At 38.7% G+C, this 24032-nt stretch overlaps 2 protein-coding genes across 3 annotated transcripts in view; one reads left to right on the top strand and one right to left on the bottom strand.

The window, feature by feature from the left end:
• Positions 1-11289, top strand: part of ACE2 (angiotensin converting enzyme 2) — a 59088-nt gene extending 47799 nt beyond the window's left edge. For both annotated transcript variants that reach the window (XM_072994347.2, XM_020786763.3), the window contains one exon: positions 1894-11289. In XM_072994347.2, the coding sequence (XP_072850448.2) occupies positions 1894-2008 (115 nt within the window). In that variant the 3' untranslated portion in view covers positions 2009-11289. The remainder of the gene's footprint in view (positions 1-1893) is intronic.
• The window catches only part of BMX (BMX non-receptor tyrosine kinase), a 43118-nt gene continuing 19737 nt past the window's right edge, over positions 652-24032 (bottom strand). The window contains exons 9-18 of the mRNA XM_078390402.1: positions 23726-23780; positions 22467-22546; positions 21918-22045; positions 20214-20288; positions 19882-20053; positions 17805-18021; positions 16724-16788; positions 11030-11148; positions 9188-9345; positions 652-3989 (exon numbers count right to left, since the gene is read on the bottom strand). Of these exons, the coding sequence (XP_078246528.1) occupies positions 3915-3989; positions 9188-9345; positions 11030-11148; positions 16724-16788; positions 17805-18021; positions 19882-20053; positions 20214-20288; positions 21918-22045; positions 22467-22546; positions 23726-23780 (1144 nt within the window). The 3' untranslated portion in view covers positions 652-3914. The remainder of the gene's footprint in view (positions 3990-9187; positions 9346-11029; positions 11149-16723; positions 16789-17804; positions 18022-19881; positions 20054-20213; positions 20289-21917; positions 22046-22466; positions 22547-23725; positions 23781-24032) is intronic.

The following is a 24032-nucleotide window of genomic DNA, read 5'->3' as shown; positions in this document are numbered from 1 at the left end:
TTGTACTTGTAGGTGCTTAGTTCACTCCTAAATAGACTTGTGACCAGCATTCTTTTTGGGAACAACCCAGTAGATTCTGACAGTAAAAATGATTACAGAAGAACCCTCTCCCCTATTATTTTATTTATTTCTTTAGTTTATATGCTACCCCATTAGTGAGACACACTACAGTGGTGCCCTGCATAATGGGCGCCCCATTTAACGAAGAATCCGCATAGCGATTAAGTTTTTGCAATCGCAAAAACAATCGCATCGCAATGTTTTAAATGTTAAAACATTGGTTTGTGATGATCGGTAAGCTGTTTCGCTTACCGATGTTTGCATGGCAATGTTTTTGGAACAGCTGATCGGCGGTTCCAAAATGGCCGCCGGGTTAAAAAAATGGCCACCCGCTGTGTTTTCGCGCCCATTCCTCGCTTACCGGGCAGCGAAAATGGCAGCCGTATGGAGGATTTCCGCATAACTGTGAATTTTTTACCCATAGGAACGCATTAAACGTGTTTTAATGCATTCCTGTGGGCTTTTTTGTTCCATATAGCGACAAATCCACATAGTGACGATTTTCCCGGAACGGATTATCGTCGCTATGCGGGGCACCACTGTATTCTGGACAGTTTATAGCGTGTTAAAATAAAAACCAAATGTTATAAGAAATAAAAGCAATCAGACAATAAGCTTCTCATACTTTTTAAAAAATATTCTCCTAAGTGCCACAGTGCTATTTCCTATATAAGGGAGTGTCCATGCTAGATCAGTGTATTGCTGTAACACTATGCCATTTGATAAATTAAACAAACAAAAAAACCGAAGTTGCTATGGCCTATGGAATGGCAGCCATGACAGAAGGAAGGGAAAAGGGCAGGAAAGCAGGTGTCAATAATTGCTCAGTAATTGGAGCAATCTGGACTACTGTCTGGTTCCTTCACATGGGAGAAGAAATGTCTTCGATAGTAATGGAAGGATTACTAAAGTGCAAGACAAAATAGATCACAAAGAAAAAAAGAGCCTTTTAGACATTACCTGGATTGCTCCAAATTATCTTGTCTAGTCACATCCTAACTGAGCATATTTAGAGTCCCTTCTTTCTAACTGCCACCCTGACAAGACTACACACATGCCCTTGCCATAGTAATATTTAATAGCAATATAAAGTCCTGTACGTCCATTTAGAGAGCACTCCGAGACCAGGCTTAAATTTATTTTCCCCCTATAAACTATATTGTAAAATAAAGAAGACATCAAAGTGTTAGAAGCCAGAGATACAGACATAGCATAGTAAGAACACAGTTTCATGCAACTTCAACGCTTCCCTCTTATCAGTTCCATAATATTTATTTATTTATTTATTTAAATTTTGTTAATAATATCAGGCTTTTGGTTGGAACACTGGGCTTTCCTTGCCTTTATTCACCCAGGGTTATATAACCTTCTAATACCCCAGAAAGCAGCTTATATCTAGTGCCCTTAACTGGGTGATAGTCCTAAAGTTTGCCAACTATCTAATTTATTCCTTAACAAAAATCATTACATACCAGTGACATACAAGTTAAGGCCAAAGTTTTACAAAGCAGGTATTCCCAGATTCCACTTCAAAGGGTAGAACTGTTGCCTCTTCTTTGATTCCAAGCATTTAAATGTTAAGTGGCTTTCCAATATGAGATGTTTTGATTCAACATCCATTTTTAAAAAAACAAGGGTTACTGTAAATAACTGACATTTTCAGTTGATTCTTTTATACAAACAACCTACATTGCTTTGAAAAGACAAGCTATACCATTCCTTAGCTTTTCCCATTAACAGCAAATAAGGAATATCTGTGGCGAATGTTTTCCCTTTGTTTTGTGTCCATCTGTTCAAGGCTTGATGAAACCAATTTATTGTGATTCTATGTAGGAGGAGAAACGCAGCACAAAATGACTTAGTCCAAATGGATGAAGCCAACACATCTGGGAATGATGGAGAAACAAAACCAACATTTTTAAGAGAAGATACCTCAACCACTTTCTAAAGCATCCCATGCATGTTTTTTTATTGATCGTCATGTGTCAGCATCAACGACATGATAACAGGAAGGGCCACATAAATATATATCCTGATAAATATCAAGTGGATCTGAGTGCCAGAGAGCTGTAGTATTCACATACCTGCATGTCTAGTACAGAATAATATGTTTTTGCTAATCACAGTAGGCTTGAAACCCAAAGAAGCATACTGTCCTAGGGAAAAGTAGGACTGGAATCAGCCCTCTCTAGGCAGTTAATAGACACTACAAAACAGACAGGAAGCCAGCATCTCTGCAGCGTTGCACATGTGACAACTCCTGTGTCAAGAGCTGTGCATGCTTCCTTGCCGTGAATGCAGCCCAGACAATTACGCATGTAGACTTTCATCTTCAGTTTAGCATGCACAAACAGGAGGCTTTGACTATATGTGATAATAGAGATTAATGGCGAGACTGCCCATCTCTTCTATTTTTTAAAAAAAGCAGTTGCAATTCTTGGTCTTTCAACCAAAACTGCAGCAACAGGTGAGTTCTTCCACCATGGCTTTTTCTGTGAGAACACTAAACTCTCAGAAGCTATTATTTGACTCATTAGGGCAAACATATGGATACCACTTGGAAAAATGCAAACCGGGGAAAATATGTTGAAACATTTTTCTAACAGCCTGCCATTTGTTCTGGAACATTTAGTTTGTGCGCTAACAATAAGCGCTTATTTTTTTTCAGTCTTCATTTAATTTTATCTACAAGAAAAACCCTGATGTTTAGAATAATTTTATCCTTTTTTAACACCAAAATTCAGTATAAAATATCCAGCTTGTTAGCAAGCTTGAGATATTAATGCCCTTTTTAATCAGTGGAACCAGCCACTGGTTTGAAGCACTTTTAGTACTGTGTTTCCCCGAAAATAAGACAAGGTCTTATATTAATTTTTGCTCCAAAAAAAGCAGTAGGGCTTATTTTCAGGGGATGATTTGTTTTTTTCATGTACAACAATCTATGTTTATTCAGATACAGTCATGTCATCTTCTTCTGGTTGCTGCACGATGGTGGAGGGCGGGGTTTCACTGAACTGGGGCTTATTTTGGGGGTAGGGCTTATATTACGAGCATCCTGAAAAATCATACTAGGGCTTATTTTCAGGTTAGGTCTTATTTTCAGGGAAACAGGGTAGTTCATTTCATTTTGTTTTATTTAAATGTAATTAAATGCAATAAATAAAAACTTTACCTTCAAATTGTAAAAACGTGTTTTACTCTTCACAAATGTAAAGTTAGAACTGCAAGGAAAGGTAAAATATTTGACCAAAGAAAGGGGTTTCTTCCCCCATTTTTAAAAGTTTTAAAAAGAGCACATTCCAAGGCGTGTCTCAGTTGTTGAGGAACACCTTCTGAACTGTGTATCTGCACTGTGCAATTATAACTGTCATTGATAAGATTTACAATTTGACGAGGTAATTAGACGTCTGTACTAGAGATCTCTAGTGAACATCCCCCGAATTACACCAGAGAATTCTAAAAGTGTCACTAAACTACAGATCCCAGGATTCTATAAGGTGGCATATACAATTGTGCAGTGTAGATAACACTCTTGTATTTAGCAATAACCACTCAAAGGAGTGGTTATGAACTGCGTGTTGCCACCATTTTCAGAGTACAGTACCTTCTAGATTCTCACGCATGTCCTCTGGATCTTTTGGTACAGATCCTCACACAGTAATCTGAACCAGACATCACCACACACTTAAAAATAAATAAAATGCATGTGTTATCTCACTGCTTAATATTTGAACCATTTCGCTGCTTTAATCACATTTAAGCAAGCAATGCTAAGCAAAATTTTAGAGGCAACATTTCTGTGAGAGCTTGAGAGAGATACATGTGGGAGGATTCCACTTAAGATGGCTGGTTCTTCAAGGCTTGTCGTTTTCTCTGTGTGGTTCCATCAGCGAGAGCAGATGGTGAAACGAGGGGCGTTCTTCAGGCAACTGTATCGAAAAGAAATGGCAAAGGTGACAAATATGTTAGAGTCTGAGAAGACAGTGGCCAGATGCTTACTGTTTCTGTATGTTAAGTCATAGTAGCAAATTGCCACCAGTTAAAGAGTGCTACTTGTATTCCTCAGTGTGCACTAGTTGTGTGACTTAGCACATGACAAGGAATACAAGCAAGATCTCTTTAACTAGTGGCAATTTATTACTAGGATTTATCCTGCTGCATTTACAATGCTGTAACCTGAGCAATAAGATTCTGGCCAGAGCATTGTAAAATTGATTTGTAGAAAAACTGAATTACAATTATTCATTTTATACTGGAGTGGCAGAGTCCAGAAAGCATACAAAAGTGTTATTTTTCACTTATGAAGCATTGCGATGTTGTTCTTAGAAAATTATATTTATAATTGATCATATAATTATATATGGAATATTTAAATAATGAAATAAATCTATGTATATGTCATGCATAAAAGAGGATAAAGGGGAACAAGTAGATCATCCTTTGCCATTGATAAGATTCACATGGGCTGTCATTGTTTTATGTTATAACACTGATTTAAAATTTTTTATTAGTTTAAATTTCTTTACATACAAAACAAAAACAAAGCAGTAGTGCACCCCTCGCCCCAGGGACCATCCATTAATACAATACATCACTCTCTATATTACAACAACGTTTCCTTCATCTTTTAAAAGACCCCTTATACCTTCCAGATTTTTGACCTGGCTTTTGTCCTTTTCCTTTATTCAATGTGGCATTTATAAAATCTCCCCATATCTAATTAAATGTATTAATCTTTATCACTCGTTTTAAAACTTAATTTCAGATGTCAGTTTATTGTTAATTGCAATATTCCAGATTTCATTATACTATTCATGTGGTTGAAAAATCCATTTCTTCTTCCAGCTTTTTGCTATAATTATGTAATTGAGCAGCTCTTATCATATTTACAATCATCTCTTTCTTTGAGTTATTTACGTTATGATTATTTATTAACAATAATTATGCTGTTCTTGATGATGCTTCAATGTTGACGTCAAACATTTCTCTAATTTTTAAAAAACCTTCCCTCCAAATCCTTTGCATTACTAAGTGCAGATATATAGCTAATTCTTTATTGCATCTCCAGCACATCTTGGAATATTTAGAATCTATTTTGTTTAATATTTTCAGTGTTAAATACCATCTCCACATTGTTTTATAACCATTCTTTTATTCTGACATGTTTTAAAAAACCCTTTTATTCCATACATTTTCCATTCCTCCTTATTTTTCCTAAATCTGCCTCCCATATTATTTTTAACCCACCTAATGGATCTGCCTCTTCTGTCAATATTCTATAAACATTAGCAATTCTCCCTCCCCCCCCCTTTTTGTTCACCTCATTCTCCACATTCTTTATTTGTTCAAACATTGTCAGTTGCCTATCCTTTAATTTTTTCTCCTTCATGCAACCATTGTTCCAGTGGTATCAAATTTAACCAATTTAATTTTTCTTCTGCAAAAATGCTTCTTAATTGATCCTTATTTTGGATTTTATCTTTCCAATCCTCCCATTTATATATCTGTTTTCTTTTTAATTTGTTAATCAATTCCTCTATCCTATATCTTGGGAATTTCTCTAACCCAACCAGTGGCATTAAAGGGGATATTCCAGGACATAAAACCTGTCTTCATTTATTCCAGATTTCAAGTTTAAAAAAAGAGTCACTGCTAGAGTTGTTGGTCAAGTGTATGCACCTGTTGGCTGGGTGCATGCGCGAGAATCCCAGTGGGGGGTTTGTTAGTTGTCAAATATAAGGCAATGAAACATATGTCATTTGCTTCTCTATGCATAACTAAGTAACAAGACTTTGTTCTTTATGCTGTTAGTGATGTAACAGTTAGGCAGAACTGATGGCATGTAATATTAATAGAATTACTTAAAATCTTTTAATCTCTGACCTGGGTATAAATATATGCTGAAGAAGAATATATAATTCAAGATGTTGTTTGTTTTCAAAACTCTCAATGAAGGAAGAAGTTTGGTCATTACTATTCAGAACAGTATTTATCGTTTCACAGACTTGTTGATGCAGTCACAGTGTATCAACATGAACTTCACAAAGCATGTTAACATAAGAACTGCTGCTCTCTAAAACACCAGTCCCTTATGGAAAAGCTATTTAGGTTTTATTAACACTTTCATAAATTTCTTTAGCTTCCTTTCAAAATAATTCTTAGAGGGCCTTTCTTAGCCTAGGGAAAATAACAAGGTTAGACTTGTGTGACCAAACCTCTCAAAGCCCAAAACAAAGCTGGTCACTTTTCCAGCTGAGCAGTTCAACCATCAGACCGTCCCTTTTAAATATACATCTCATCCCTGATTGTTATGTGTGGCGTCCATCCTCGTGCCCCTCTGCTTGACCTTCAAGCCTCAGAGCACATGAAGGCAAACACTCTCTTCTTTTACACTTGCTGCCACCAGGTGATCTCTAAATCACCATTTACTTCAGAAAGATTCAGGTCCACACTTCAAGTTATTTTAAATAAAACTTTGGTTTATTGATTACATAGATTGATTCATGAATATCTTCAGTAGTTAATCATTCCTCAGAATTTCCCCAAACTACACACTCTATTACACTATCTGGCTTTTCTCTCCTGCCTGACTCTCTTACATTTCTCTTACTGACTCTATCTGACTTAATCTCCTCTCTGACTCTCTGACCCTGCCTCTTATAGCATCTCTCTTGACTCCGCCTCTCAGCAACATGAATATTCATAAACCATTACGTAATACAACAAGAACCATAGATCTAATAAATGGAGAATGCTACAGTATGGCCTTCCCATGATAAAATTTGAGGAAAATTTGAAAATGATGGAAAATTTATTTGGCTCACCAAAGGTTTCAGGCAGTGAGGTCATTCAAAACTCTACTCAAGAGTCTCAAAATAAGATTTCAGAGACTGAACCTGGGGCTTTTTAAAAATACAAATGGAACATTATTCCACCAGTTTCTCCAGTATATCCAATGGCAGAGTTGGAGAAGTTCTCCCAAAATTTGAAAGAATAGATTGAGAATTTATTAAGAGACAAATTATTAGAATAAAAGATTAGTGAGAAAAAATCTGGAATAAAGAGCAAATAAAAAGTGATAGGAATTGATAAAATATCTTGGTGTAATATTTTTCAATTAGAGCAGTGGGCAAAGGATTGGGTAAAAAGAAATGGTAACTGCAGAGAAGTTATGAAATTTGAAGAGATTCTATCGTGTTTCCCCAAAAAGAAGACAAGGTCTTATATTAATTTTTGCTCCAAAAATGCATCAGGGCTTATTTTCAGGAGATGTTTTATTTTTTTTTTCATGTACAACAATCTACATTTATTCAAATGCAGTCATGTCATCTTCTTCTGGTTGCTGCACAATGGTGAAGGGTGGGGTTTCACTTAATTGGGTCTTATTTTTTGGGGTAGGGTTTATATTACAAGCATCCTGAAAAATCATACTAGGGCTTATTTTCAGGTTAGGTCTTATTTTCAGGGGAACAGGGTATTACAAAAATAAAGCACAGGGACAGTAGGTAAAATTTATAATATTTTAGTGGAAGCAGAAGATCAGGAGGATTTACTTAAAACATTATAGCAATATTATGTGGGAGAAGAAATAGGTGCCAGTGTTTGAAGTAATATATGGGATATTAGAATACATATAGAAATCTATGTCAGTAAGGATAAAAGAAAATGTCAATTAGTTAGTTGGGAGATGGTACTTAACTCCAGTGAAACTAAATCAAATGAATTCTATTTATTCTAAGATGTTCTGGAGAGAGTACCAAAAAGCAACTACCGGTACTTATTTTCATATGTGGTGGGAATGCAAAACTATATCAACATTTTGGCAATTGGTTTTTAAGGAAAGAAGTAAATTAATGAAAGAGGTAAATTAAACTTAGGATAAATTAAATTGTATGTCCTAAAGTAGTGCTTTTATCAATATTTGAAAAGGAGGAATGTAATTGGACAAATAAAGACGTGACTTCCTACTGGGTAAGCTATAGCTAGAAAGTGGAAAGTGAGGTACAGTTTCCATTTAAATGATTGGTTTAGGGAAGTTTTGGATATAGCTATTAATGATAAGCTAATATCATTAATATTAAATATTAAACTTAAGCAGGTGGTGCTAAATAAAGATATTTATTTAGATATATGGGTAGAATTTATCAATTTTGTTCTAATAAAGGGGAAGCAATATGGCCCCTCGAAAGAGTCAGTTTTGGAAGGTGAACAGGGCTCCATGGGAGCAAATGGCTGTGACACCAAACTGGTCCCTGAGGGAGCAGGAGCACCATGTTTAGTAGATGTTTGTTACTTGTTTATTTTATGTTTATATGATTTTCATTGTTTATGTTTCAAAAAATTAAAACTGTAAAAAAAAGAACAAGACATTCTGAATGTCTGGAGGATTCTTAACATTTTAACCTAAAGAAGTAACCTTTCCAGCTCTGTTTCTTGCTTGTCGTTAGTACCTCACCATGAGTGTGACTATTTTATTCTGTACCTAGCTACTAGTATGTTTTCAGTAGTATGAAAACAAAGTATAATGGGCTGAAATCTTGTTCTTGTAACTCCGGCAGAAGGGTGATAATATCCTCAGAAATTTAACATTTCCTATTTCTGTGCTTTGACTCCTGGAGCTCCTATGTAATCCCTTTCATTATAAAGAAGCACCGAGAGCTGTAGGATGGGAGGATGAAATATTCAATTACCAGAAGTCAGTGCCACCATTATTATCATCTCAGTGCTAGCCATCTTCTATAATGAAAGGCTTCCTTTTCTAGTCCTGCAGTCCCCACAGCTTCCACACAATGAAAAGGATTATACAGGAGCTGTGGGAACTATCCAGAGAACTAGGGACTATTTCATTTCCAAAAACAGGCCCTGCTGTCACCAGCCTTTTTGTGGCCATAGCTGCAGCAACGGGATTTGTTGTGAGAGGTTATATCTGTGAGAGATGAAGTATGTACTAGTAATGACAGACGGACTAAACAGTGTCATACATTCGTAAACATTTGAAATTGTGTTTTTCAAACAAAGACAAGAGTTTCATGTGAAAATATGGGAGTATATCTGCAGAGGTCATTGTATCAGAGCACTAGAGAAGGTTAGATGACAGTTTTATCCTTAAAAGAAATATTGCAAATACCTCATGCCAGCAGCTGTACATGATTTGATAGATTGCCTCAGAAGCCAGTTGTGGACGATAAAGCCGATAACCATTGCAAACCTTCTCAATCACTTGCATATTATCATACCGGTCATAGGGTTGTTTTCCCAACGTGAACACCTCCCACATTAAAATTCCTGCAGACATGCCCAAAGTGATAAAAACCAAATATGTTTATACTGCTCTGCAAGTATCGATTATGACATACTGAGTATGCCAGTTGTGTTATCTCCCTTTTAAAAACTGCTTGAAAAGAGATACTTTAAAACTATTTTTAATTCCAGGTATCTCTAGATACAAGTACAAACACTTTTTTGGTATAAGATGAATGCACAAACTCTTCAGCCTCAAGATGTATTGAAGTTCCATGTCAATTGTGAGACATGAACATATATGTACAGTATATGTACATACACAGAGACACTTCCTTCACTCTCCAAATCTTATCATGTATGCACACTTCTCTCAACACATACACATTCTCCCCCATATACATATTGGAGTGTTATCACCCCTCAAGCAACCCACATAGAGATCTTTTGAGTTGGCGAACAACAATTTCACCCTCATTTAAATGGGGTCTTATTGGCTCTACAAGTTGTGCACTCTTGATAAAGGAACACTCAGTTTTTCAGAAGACACCTGAGCTGTACCACAAAGAATTGTCTCTGTTGTGCGTGCATTAAAAAACCCAACGCTCTCACTCACAATATTCCTAAGCACAAATTGAATATCTTCCAGCCTACTGTATGTCATGCACTGGGACACCACTACCTACCAAGTTATTCCTCTTTCAGCTTTTCTGCCTCCAGAGAGAATTTTGCAAGTACCAAGTGTGCTGAACAAATGCACAGTACACCTGGGAAATTCATAAACTACCAAGCACACATGGCTGTCTTTGTGTCAATTTTCAATAGCCCAAATGCTCAGGATCTGTCTGGGTGTGACAGAACAGACTTCAGCAAAGTGATAAAGTTCTTGTACCAGATGCTACAACCAAGGATTAAGGTAGATGCTACACAGAGTTTGGAAAAGTTGCTTTTTTGGACTCCAGTCCTCAGAATCCCTTACTCGGCATGGCAACAGGCAACGTTGGCAAAGGGACTCTGGAAGCTGTTTCAGAAAAGTGTTTCCAGTGTTGCTGCATACAGTATAAAGTGTGCAGGAAAGCTTTCTTTCCTTCCTTCTCGGGAAAGTAAGTGTGGAGGTCCCTCATCCATATTGAGGGACTCCATCCTGTGAGCACGGAAGGTTAGAAAAGGGTGGTGAAAGAAAAATTATGGAGGCCTTTCCTCCGTTTGTATTGGACTGTGGGAGGCAGCATACGTACAGTTGTACCTTAACCATCCAACTGCATTCCTCAGGATTTCCATCTTCTGAAATTCAACACAGAAGAGACTAAAAGCCAAACATTGCTTCTAATTTAAAACATGTTCATAAAAAAAGGAAAACTGGAAGTGTATTTTGCGCATGGCCAAAGAGAGGCTGTACTTTAGGCCTTGATTCACACATCTTTCCTCTCAAAACAGTGGAGACACAATCTTCACTTGAACAGCACAAGGGGATAATGGGTCTCATGGTTTTAGGGCTGCTGAATAGATGGCAGTTGTACTACCATCTGTTAGGCACATATGAACAGCCTTGTAAGAACAGCCTCCTTAGGAGAATTTCCTAGTAGACAATTCACTCTGTTCCTGATCATTCTTTTCCAGCAATGTTCTGTATGTTACATATGCAGACATTTGATATATGAGATATCTGACACAGCAATAATTCTTCTTGCTTGATGTAGCCTTGTCACACATTTTGTCACATACTCACCAAAGGCCCAGACATCAGACTTGCTGCTGAATTTAGAGTAATGAAAAACCTCTGGTGCTGACCACTTCACTGGAAATTTAGTTCCCAGGGAACTGACATATTGGTCATCCAGCACATACCTGCAAAGGAGGATTCACTATTTAGGCAACAGCCTGTTGCAGAGCTATAAGGGAAGTACCTTATTCTCAAGCTAAATACCTATGCTTGAGAATAAGCACCAATTTGTTGCAGAAAAGGATATGATCTTTTAAATACAAAAATATGAAAAAGATGAAAACATGCACCAGGCTGGCTCACCTCTGATGCTAAATGCTTTCTAAAAGTAAACAAACAAACAAAAAAAGATACTGCGACCGACAGCCTCAGTCTTAGTGGCCCTTATGTGTCCATGATAGGCCAGTCAGCAGTGGAGTGAGGCAGGGAAGCCTTCACCGGGCTACTTCTGTGACTGGCGCAGCACGAATGATGACAGCCATGCACGTCACAAGCAGTAAGTGGACAGCCTGGTTCTGGGGGGGGGGCGCTGGTCCATTCAGCCCAGACACCTATAGTGGCAATATTAGTATTCATCTCCCCCAGGGAGACGAATATAAATATCCCAACTTTGTTACAATGGGCAGGGGAAAAAAAAGATTTCATTTTTTGATGTCTCATTAATTTTTGGCTGCTATTTGTTTGTTTGTTTGACATAACTCACTTGAAAAGATTTTACATTGCTGGAAATATGGTGGGGGAGCAACATCACCTGGATACACTTCCCGCTCCTGCTCAGATAAACGAAGCCATAAACAAGACAAAAAATTACTCCATAAGCACTAAAGGGAGAAAGAGTTTGAAGAAAATATGACACACTATCAGTCCTGGTGAGGAGGAGGAGAAAAAGGAGAGAAAGAAGAAACAGCTTAGAATTGAAAGCTTCTTTCCTTCCAAGGGGACTAGAGGCACTGTGAGTACAAACAACAGTATTAAAAGTAGGCCTGCTACATTTGCAACAGTGCCTAATAATAGCTCAGGGTGTCAAGAAGTTGGAACCTGTCTGCTAAATGCCAAGATAAATAAATCAACTTATCTTAAACCACCTTCTGCATTTATCCCGACATTTAAGAAGTTATGATATAATAGTTCAAAGAGTATTTAAAAAGAACGGTGTTAGAGTCCTTGCCAGAGCCAAAAGAATTAACTATGCTTCCACTCCATCATAAGCCACAGGGATAGCTGTGAAGGAGACTAGCCTTGATAAGAAGGATAAACTGCGGGTGAACAGCTTCTGTAAATTGGACAGGATCCAACCAGATAAACAGGATGAACTTTCAGAACTTTCAAAACTTAGGAACTATTAATGCCGAAAATAAAAAGAGTGCATGAGGAAATTCTGGCCTCTTTCCAAGATAAGGGTACACTAGATTTTGATTCTTCTGACCAGGAAGGCTTAACCCTTTTGGGTTGTTCGGACCCAATTGTGGATATCACTGGTACCACAGACGAAGATCAAAGGTGGGAAATGAAACTGAAAGAGAAAGAGAAAGAAGGGCTGGATGACAGGTTATTTCATTCACCACTGTCTAAGGAGAAGCTGATAGCAAAAACAAATACTTGCCCTGAACTGATATTAATTTCAAATCCACAATCAGAACTAAAGTTGCTAACTCCAACAAGGCTACCTTCTGAATCAGAACAGCTCGACAATTCCACTGAGATGAGAGAAATTTCCCCTACAGAGCCGGAATGGATGTTGGTTGAGACCTTTATTGAGGGACTAACTGAAGGACTACATGATTCAACAAGAATACAGGCTACTGTAGATTGTGATGATGGACCAGAACTAGTATATCAGAACTCCTCAATCCTTCATGTTAGACCCAAGGACATAAGAATATTATTCAAATTCTGCAGTGATATCTTACCAAGCTGATGCGCTAGAGAGAAAACACCTGACAGATTCCCCTGCTCCCCCATTCGGATTGACTTCAGATCTGACCATGAAGGAGGATGAAGGTGAAGGGAGTGCTCAGGAGACAGCAAGTGTCATTTCAGAGGCACAATGCTGGGTACCAGACCAGCATACAAATAAAATTGCCCTCATATCATGGAATATAAATGGATGGATCAGACTCTCCCAGGACCCTGAATCAAGAGAGTATCTTTCCTCTAAGGACATTGTATTGATGCAAGAAACTTGGATCCAGGAAAAGGTGTCAATCAATGGTTTTCACTCACACTCCATCCATGCAACCTCTGGGGTAGGTCGTGGAAGATGCAAGGGAGGTTTAGGAGTGATGATTGCCACATCCATGTGTGTAAACACAAGGCTGCTACCATCCTTCAAACAACACACAATGGCCATACTTGCCTATTGTGGACATTGGGATTTGATAATAATAACTGTGTATTTACCCCCATCAAAAGAAGAAATCACAGACTCTGGCAATATGGACAGAATTTGAAGCTTATGTATCCGAGCTGCTTCATTCTTATCCCAACGCATATGTGATTCTGGAAGGGGACTTCAATGCTCGTATAGGCCCTAATGATCGAGCCCTATACTCTCAACATAAAGCATACCCTCCTACACCTGGCCTAAATGGACTTCCATTTAATCGGCAACCTAAAGATAGGAAAGCAAATTATGCCGGGCTCCTCCTACGTCAAATGACCGCCAGGCTTAACCTACACATTCTAAATGGTGCATATGGGAATGGTTACCGTGCTGAATTCACCTACCTGACAGGAACTATTTATTTATTTATTTGTTTTATTTTATTTATATCCCGCCTATCTGGTCCAGTCAGGACCACTCTAGGCGGCTAGAATGAGCCAAATGGACTATTTAATCATTTCATCAAATTTAATTCCATTACTGGAGAATCTGGAAGTAGCCCCAAAATTCCAAAGCGACCATCTCCCTGTCTTACTAATTATGAAAGCCCCTTTTCCTTATCTAAGGAGTGACAATCAATACCCATCCATGATACTCCCTGATGGGGGAATATACTGTCAGGCCAAATGGACCCCAAAGATGGACTTGGATCTACAGACTTTACTTGCATCTGACACCATGCAAAGCATTAGGACATCTATAATGCGCACGAGCAACCTGGTGGAAACTTATGAGGAGCTGATCTGCGGGCTGAAACAGTCTGTTACTGGTAAGGCAAAAGCAACCCAACAATGGCACTATCCAACTTTGAAGCCACAGTTTGACAAGGAATGTGTACTAGCTAAAGAAGTCTTACAGAGCACCTACCAAGCCTATATTAATTAAGTTCGGATCTGAAGGTGGCCCAAACCCTTCTGAAAGAGAGAAAAAAATCTATAAAAAGCTACGAGTACAAAAGAAAAAAGAGGCCCAGAAAGAAAATTGGAAAAAATTGATTCAAGCAGCAAAATCTAAGGACTTGACTGTGTTCTGGCGGCTGATAAAGATCATTCCAACTTCTGGGCCAACACTCCCAGATTGTTATATCCACCCAGAGACATGGGAGGAGCACTTTCGAGACTTATATAGAGATGCAGATGTGGCCCAGTTGAGATGGAATAGCACACCTGAAGATGTTCCACTATGGTCACCAGTGTCAACTTCTGAAATACACAATTTAATAGCCCAGATGAAAATGGGAAAAGCCCCTGGAGAAGATCTGATTCCTCCAGAGGCGGTCAAAAATAATTTAGAAATTTGGGCTGTGGTTCTAGCCAGTTCTACGCTATTCACGTGTATTGATACTACTGGCTGAATTCCAGAAAACTGAGGATCATAGTCCCCATATTTAAGAAGGGAAAGAGAGATGATCCTGCCAAATACAGGCCTATTAGTCTCCTTAGCACAATCTGTAGATTATATACCAGGCACCTATATGGGAAATTTAAAGACTGGCTGGAGCAGGATAAGATATTTGCAGAAGAGCAGGCAGGATTCAGGGAAGGTCAATCTACCATTGACCAATGCTTTATATTACAATATCTTATTGAAAAATATACCTCTGATAAAGCAGCCTCACTCCATGTAGTCTTTACAGATCTCAAGGCAGCTTCTGACTCAATATCAAGGGTCAATTATGGAGGAAACTAGAGGCTTCTAACATTGACAGGTATCTGCTTCAACTTATTTAGGATCTCTATAGAAATACCTCACTTAAGGTAAGATGTAGTGCTCACGGCCATCTTACTAATGGCATTCAAACTAAAAAAGGAGTCAAGCAAGGCTGCCTTCTGGCTCCGCTTTTGTTTAACTTTTACATTGATTCTATGGTGGACCATTTAAAAATATTGACTTTCATCCCCCTAAAATCGCAGGGGGGGCATATAACAACATCGCTGTATGCTGATGATGAAGCTGTTATCTCTAGGACCCCAACTGGGCTTAGAAGAGCACTGCAAAGCAATGCAGGAAAACCTAATAATTATTTTTTTAAAAAACAAAAATCATGCCTTTTGCCAAAAGGCCAGTAATGCAAACATGGATGATAAATCAGTATAGAATTGATCAGATCCACCAATTTACATATTTCGATGTCGTTTTCCAATCGTAACAGCTCTAGGAAAGCACATGGTGATTATGCGGCATTAAATGCCCAGCCAAGTTCTGCTGCAATATTACAATTTATGAGAACAAAGGGGGGCATTACATTCCCTCAGCCATTAAATTGTTCCACACAAAAGCAGTAGCCCAACTACTGTATGGCTCCCAATTGGGCCCCTTCCCAAATATTGCAGCCCTAGAATATGTACAATCAAAATTCCTGAGGGCAATATTAGGGGTCCCCAGAGATTCCGCCAACGTAAAACTAAGATTGGAAACTGGTCAAATTAATATCAAAGCCAGGATGTGAATTGCAATTCTCATGTACTGGCTCAGACTGTCTTATCTCCCTATTGGTCTTGCACCATTGAATCCTGCAAGACACATTTAAGTCAAAATGAGTTCAGTTAATTGAGCAAAAAATAGCCTCTTCGGGTCTCTCTAGGTTGACTCTGTTAACCATGGGAATGGGACAGGCAAAGAAAATCATTAAGCAGCGTATTGAGGACATCGAGAGACAAAATGATTTAAGCAGTGCCCCAGAATTCTACCTTAGGAAGGACAATTTATACAAGGTCACAGCAGCACCTTATTTTGCTCAGTTGGAGCAGCCCAGGTATAGAAGGGCATTTACTCTGGCCTGGCTTAACACACTACCTTCAGCAGTGCAGGAGGGACAGTATAAACAGATCCCCTGGGCAGATCGCCTTTGCCCGTGTGGAATTGAGCAGATAGAAACAACTGAATACATCCTGTTGTGGTGTACATATTACAAGGAAGTATGTGAAGAACTTGTTTCCCCTTTGATCGGCTGATTTCCTGGTTGTACAGAGCAACAATGTATGCATGTGCTGCTGTCTAACTCCAATCCCATGCTTACACTTAGTATTGCCAAATTTCTTACTGCTACAGTGGGCCTTAGAAAAAGGACCCTAAAAGTAGATGAGCCTCTGTAGTTAGAGAATGGTTTGCTAGACATTTTGGAATTGCTTTAGGGGAGATGTTTTGATGCTGTTGTTGTTCACCTCAGATCCAATTATTGCTTTGCATTTGATCCCAATATTTTTGTATGCTTCTGTATATTTATATATTTTGATGTTTTATTTGTGGCTGGTCTTTTGACTGTAATAAAATTCTATCTATCTACATTGTTATTAAAGATTTGGATTGTGCCTTACCTTGTCATTCCAAAATCAGACACCTTCACGGTCAGGTCAGTATCAACTAGGCAATTTCTAGCAGCCTTCATAGAGAAGAAAAGAAATAACATGAGGGCCAATGGGATTTTGATCAGTATCAGAACTGTTCCAGTTCCCTTTTAAAAGTCCTACATTCTGTCTCTGCCACCTTGGATTCATAGTGGACCAACAGCACTGGGAGAAGAGATTTTTAATCCTTTCCTCTGCTTTATTTCATGATCAAAATCCTCCTTCCCCTGTACCTGTTTGTTCTGGAAGTGAGAATTATGGTAGTAACTTACGACTATTTACATCAGGGAAGGAAACCCCACACAGAAATAGATTAAGTCCCACTGCTCTTCCCACACACCTTAATACTGTTTTCTATAATAGCCTCAGGGGTATTAATACAAATTAATACCCCTGAGGCTTCTGGTATATAGCTAAGAAGCCATGAATCTACCAGTATGGTGCACACTTTCATCCTTAGACCCACAACCAACTCTGTGTATGTGGGTATAATGTGGCTACTGTATTGTATTAAGGTGCACCATTTTAAACTACAGTAGGGCTTCCTCTGTGGTCAGCTGAGGCAAGAGAACCCTTGTATCTCTCTGAGGTGGATTAGGATGATAGAGAATGACTGGCTCAAACTCACCCAGTGAATTCCATTGGTTCCGTGGGGACTAGAATCTGGATCTCCCAACTCTAGACCAATGTTGTCACCACTGCATTACAGTACACTGGCTGCTTATTCATTCACACTGTGACTGAACCATGCCAGAGTCCTTGATATATCTACACAAAGAACCTCTGTACTAGTGGATTTAAAACAACCAAAATAGTTGATTGTTCTGTATTTTGCTTACAGTAAGCTCCTGGCTCTTCCCTTTGAATGCAAATCCAAATGAACCTTTGCTCTGAGAAAATGCCTCTGTCTTTCAACACGCTTGGCACAATTGGATTCCCAAGTGTCCCTCATGCTAACCACCTTTTGTCACCAGAGCTACCCTTGCTAGGTAAAAACGTGACCTCAGGTGGTTCAGCATTACAAAGAAATCCTTCCCCTCCTCCTCCTTACCAGATCTCGGTGTATGAACTTGTGGCTCTCAAGGAAAGCCATCGCTTCACAAACATGGTAACACATCTCCAGCAGCTGAAGGGGGTGAAGTTCTTTTCGTTGGCTTTTCAAATAACTAAGCAAGCAGCCATTAGGCATGTATTCAGCCACAATATAGATGGGGTATATCTTGGTGCAGACACCGTACAATTTAACAAGTTTGGGGTGATTCAGTTTCCTAAAATGAAAGAATTTTTTTTTTCAGCATTTATGTTTGGTGTCTTTTGGAAGCTTGTGAAGCTCAATAAATGCAGAAGAATTAAACAGCAATAATACTTAGCTGCATGGAGCAAAAGAATTAGAAGCAAGGCTTAAAGATGTTCATGTGTCAAGGCAGCTTGTAATGTGAATGTAAAACTCATATTAGAGTGTCCCACTGGCAATAAGAATTGGAGCTGAATCAATTTTAGTTTTTTTTTAATTGATTTATAAATTCCCAGGCACAAAATGTGAGTGTGAAATCGATTTATTAGGATTGCAAAACAGGTCTTTTTTCAACTGGCCAGCAGAGGCTTTTTAAAATATCTCATTTCTCCATTGGTTCAATTCAGTGCAGTTTTCTGAATGTGAATGTTGCTGTCATTTTAATTTGCGCCTATGTGGATTTTGGGTGGCAGAGACACTGCTGTTTTTCCTTCATTTTTTTTAAAAAATTCTTTCTTAAAATGTTCATTGCAGTATTACTTCAGCAATACAACCACCTACCTTGTTCTCTCCATTCAGCCAATGAAGGAACTGGTAGAACAGCAAAAGATCAGCAAGTGCAGAGCAGGCATGCCTGGACATGGAGTATTGCCCGCATGCTAGGAGCATCGCCCTGCAAAGCAACTGACCAGCCTGCTGATCTCAGGAGCCATTTCAGCCTGTCCAGCATCTGAGCAGCACACTGCAGGCACAGAGTGAACTCAGAGGATGGACAGCGTGCTAGGAGTGTGGGAGGTCTGAGAGTCAGCTGACCAGGCGTAGGGGATTCCCCCTGCTGGAAGCAACAGTGCCAGGTGGCTAGAGGGGTGCAAATGTCACCTGAAGACTGTCCCCCGCCTCTGGAGAAGCAACTTCTAGCAGAGGCTGAGGCTCCATCGTCGGCTCCCTTCCTGCTGAACCCGCTGGAAGTCTCCCCCACACCAGTTCCCACTTTTCCACCATTAATCAGCTGAGGCCACCTCTCCAGTGTTCCCCACATGGTTTCTAGCAACTACAGTATTATGACATCAGGTGGTGCCTCGTAGACACTTGATTTAGCAATATATCACTTAATATTTTTTTGGAAAAAAAAATAAAACAGAAAGGAAATGAGTCCGTTTCATCAGCGTAGCTGCCAAAACTGGTTTTAATTACCAGAAATAAATTGATTTAATTTCAGTCAAAGTGAATACAGCTACCAATTTATATACCACATGACTGGAGTCCAATATATATTTTTAAAAAAAGTCAAAATTGGAAGCGATTCAAATTGCCAGTGAAACAACACCCTTAGTCAGTCTTCATTAACTGTCTGTCTTCTAGTTTTCATCTGGTAAAACATCTATCAGAAACTGATGTAAACAACAAGAGAAATCTAGCACCCTTTCTGTGGAATTCCCTCCCTTTGAAGTCTTGATTGCCATCAACAATGGCCTAATTTCTGCTTCAGTTTAAAACCTGGCTGTTTACCAAAGCATTTGATGCTTAGAGGTTACAGAGTGTTCTGGATTTTGTTGGATTGTGGATTTTATTTGGGCTTATGTTGCATTCTTTCACGTTGTGTTTAAAACTTTGCAGCGTACTTTAAGTTGTGTTGTTGACCAAATCTTTCCCTGAGGTCTTCAGAACTGGGGTGGAGGTAATAAGTTATTTTAAAGAAGGAGAAGGCGCGAATGAAGAAACACAACCTCTGTTGTGCCAGTCGAATTCTAATGGTACTGATAAAGCAGCTTACTCCATTGCTTATTGCCCGAACTCTGCAGACAGTAGCTTCCAAGGAAGTAAGGAGGTATGTACATATATGTTGGCAGGCACATATCGAACATAGTATCAGTGAAGGAAACCAGTTGCTTACATCATGGTTTCGCCTTCTTCTATGAATTCATCTTCAGACATTGATCCTTCCTTGATCATTTTAACAGCAACATCGTATTTCCCTTTCCATTTCCCCACCTGGACGACTCCAAACTGGCCAGTTCCTATTTCTCTCTTCAAGACAATATCCTCTCGCTTCAGCTCCCAAGGTCCTAGTTTGACAGATACAGAGAGAGAAGGTAGGTGTGTGTGCATTTATTAACTTTCTGACATGAAAGGATTTCCTTGCTTTAATTTTTTTTATTTTAAATACTTCTTGTGAAGCACAACTAGACATTGGAGGCGGGAGTGGGGAGGATAGTCCTTTCATACCATTTCCCGAAGGTGATGTGGATGGAACCTTGTTTGCCTTTGCAGAGACCGCATGTCGAAGCCGTGTAACCATCCCTAAAAGGCAAGGTTCGAAAGCATGTAAATGCGAGTCAATAAATAGGGACCACCTCGGTAGGAAGGTAACAGCATTCCGTGTCTAAGTCGCACTGGCCATGTGACCACGGAAGATTGTCTTCGGACAAAACGCTGGCTCTATGGCTTGGAAACGGGGATGAGCACCGCCCCCTAGAGTCGAACATGACTGACAAAAATTGTCAAGGGGAACCTTTACCTTTACCTTACAGTCTGAAAGCTGGTTATGTGTTATATAATTAAGGGAAGTTCACAACAATGAGACTTCAGTGTGCTTTACTGGAATCATCCAGTTTTGGTCTCATGCGAGCGGAAAAAACTACTCATGCAAATATGACTATATGAATTCTATTGCAGTGTCTTTAAAACTGTCTCTTCCATGCACTCCAAAAATAGCCTCCATTCTAGGTTTGGAAATGCTCTGTTCATTTACTGTAAGTGCCCTGTATCCACAGAACACTTCCTTGCACAGGAAACAACAGAGGGTCAGAATAGGCACAGCAATCTGGATGTCATTGCAGAATACAAAATTAAAGCCAAGCCTTCTAATGCATGAGTGAAGGAGCATGATTCGGTCTCCATAATGAGCATTCAGGGATGAGAGACATTTGCTGAATTTAAAATAGGTCAACAACTGTAGAATTATCATTTATAATTAATATGGCAACTGTTTTCATTGAAGAAACAGCCAACAGATGAGGAGAAAGTTAAACCAGGGATTTTATAGCCCCTAGGCCAGAACACATGAACAAGGGCATAAAGCCCACTGAACATAGTGAATACAGTTCCAGTCATTTTTTGCAGACTGACAAGAACCCGCCAAATTTTTAACATTAAAACAAAATGAAAATCAGTGGTGCAGCTTCCATGCCAGTTGTCCAGCATATTGCTGATCGCTTCTTTTTGGTTTCACTTTGTTTTAGCAAAATTAAAAGCTTAAAGTTGCCTTATAATTTCTCTCCAAACATACATATAAACACATCTTAATTATCTTAATTGTCTTAGAAATGTCTCTGTCTCTGTGTTATGCTTTCACAATTGAGATGTCCTTCCAGCCTAATTAGACAGCATCTGCTCATTTCCTAGCTCCCTATCTGGCTAGTTAGGGTACTGTTTGTACGTCAAAGAATAAACAAGCTCTGGTTCTCCAATGCTGGTGTTGCTGTGGACGTTTCTTCACAGTAACGTGGGCAAAGTAAATGCAAGCATTAGGAATTTCAATTGCACATAATGAAATCACTTTCATTTCCGTAATGAAAGTGATTTCATTATGGAAAAATAAACATTTTTTAAAAAATGACAAATGAATCCCCTAAATTAATGTGTCAGTTATTTAATTATAATTTTATTAAGGCGAAATTTTTGAAATGTTCAAGAAACAAGTGATGGGTTTTTAAAATATATATATTCAAATTATCCTCTTTGGCCATGTGGAAATTCAGCCCTCTGTTTTCCTGGTCAGTCTGAAGACTGTCCTTCTGACCACTAAGATCACCCACCCATAATACACGGCATGGTGATGACAACCCAAACACTGCAAAAGCCATGCCAATACAACAGGGAAACAGACATGAGCGCAGCCTGTATCTATGAAACATGAAGCAAGATTACCTGCTGAATTGTGTTGGTGGTAGTGAATAAGCTTGGGAAGTGAACTGAAACAGTAATTCTCAGCCAAGTAAAACTGGTTTGCGCTGTTTACATGAACATGATAGTGTTTAACTACTCCCTTTTTATCTCTGAAAAAAAAATCCACAAACACTTGTTATACTTGGAAAGTGCCAACTCATTATTTATGCTGAATAAATGATACTAGCGCAAGGAGTTCTCAACGCACTGATACTACTTTGTTTCAGTTGATTTATTACTTTCATCCAACAAAAACTAGACTTCAGATATTTTTTGTTCTCTCATAAGATACAGTATATAAAAAGAGCAACCTGGAATTTACTTCTAGTATAAGCATATTTGAATTTGAATTCTGTGAATTCAAATTAATCAGATTAATTAAATGCACAAATTCAGATGGGAAATGAGGATAAATATATGTACAACATGATTCTCACGTGTGAAGACAAGATCAAGATGGTATCAGTATCGTGCACATACAGAAACGATAAAGCATTTGTCGGATGGACTATAAAGACATGGCACACTTACTTGCAGATCATGCTGAGTACTGATACAGTGTATTTCCCCACGTAACTGGAATTGCGCACCATAAATGCACCTTCTTTCCCCTTTTAACAATAATAAAAAGGAAAACATGAGAAAGGAACCTCCCTAATAAATCCAAGTGTTGGTGCTGTGGTGGTTTAATGAAATCAGGGCCAGCCCTCCTGTCAAAGGCAAAAAGAAATGGTGGGAGGCATGGAGGGGGCATGGAAGGCACCTTTGTGGAGTTTCCCTTCTATGGAAGGACAAAGCTGCACAGCCTGTTGTCCCATGGATCTGAATGAGAAAAAATGGCCTTTTAAAAATAATTCACTCCTGTTATTCATTATAATGTTTGAGAAGTAATTCATTTCCTTTGCTCATTACAGTGGTTTTTAAAAGTACTGTAGGCTATTGCATGGTTCATTGTTTTGCTACTTTTAGTACTTTTTAATAATAATAATAAAACACTAAGCATGTCACAAAATCTTGAAAAAACCCTGTCAAGAAACCTCTAAAAATGCCCTTTAAATTAATGTTTTTATAATAATGGGAAAGTATCACTCATTGCAATAACCAAGTAACTGCCAATGTCACTTCTGAAATGCAACTTTGTGATTTCATTTCAGTTATCCCTTTCTTATATAGAAAGAGGCTGTGTGGTTCAGAATTACACACATGCATTGAACAACTTAAAAAATCCCACAAATTGCAAGCTTTTGTGTGTAAATATCCCACTTCCTCAGGCTGTACACCATAGTGCAGACAGATATTGTAGGTCAGAGTCCCAAAAATTCATGGCAAATGTCCATGCTGAGTCTGTCTGTATGAGGTGAGGTAAAGTGAGCTGGGAGGTGTGGTTTCAAGTTTTCTCCTTTTTAATCATGCTTGGAATTTTCCATCCCAAAGTCCAGATAAAGAGTTTGCTAATTATTCTGTGACTGCCCCCACACACCATTCCATTGCTTGCCCCTGAAACAAAATTTTATTTGGGTTCTGGGTGTGTGAGGGAGGATAGTACAGAGATACAGCAACCTCTGTTAGAAGGTTGGGGCTACAATTTAATTTATCCACCAGTTAGAAGGAACCAATTAGTCAAATTAGCCCTCCCTTATCTGAAATAACATTCTGTTTTCATCAGTTTTTCCAGTTCCAAAAAATCAAATAAACAGACCAGCCTCATTGTTCCAAAGTAAGCAAGTGGAAGCTTGCAGCTAAATAGCCACATAGACATTTATCAAAAGCACAGGGATATTTAACACCACCTTTTGCCGAAGGAGTTGTTCTGCCTGGGCCCTTGAGAGATTACCAGCGTACCAACTGCAACAAAAGAAAAAGCTAACACATTACATTTGTAGTGTGCAATGATTTTGTGATAACATTATCTAAAAGTGGATTAAAGAACCCCACCTATTAAAACAATCCATGAACAGAAGTAGGTTTCCCATGAAAGAGGTTGAAGTTATGGGATCTGCTTTTATTTAGTTCATGAGCTGTTACTACATAGAATTGACATATGATTTCCAAATGAATGAGAACTTTGCAAAAGATTGCAACTGAAAGCTCATGGAA

Source organism: Pogona vitticeps, chromosome 3 (assembly GCF_051106095.1).
Source record: "Pogona vitticeps strain Pit_001003342236 chromosome 3, PviZW2.1, whole genome shotgun sequence".
Taxonomy (NCBI): Eukaryota; Metazoa; Chordata; class Lepidosauria; order Squamata; family Agamidae; genus Pogona; species Pogona vitticeps.
This window is presented reverse-complemented; position numbering and strand designations above follow the sequence as displayed.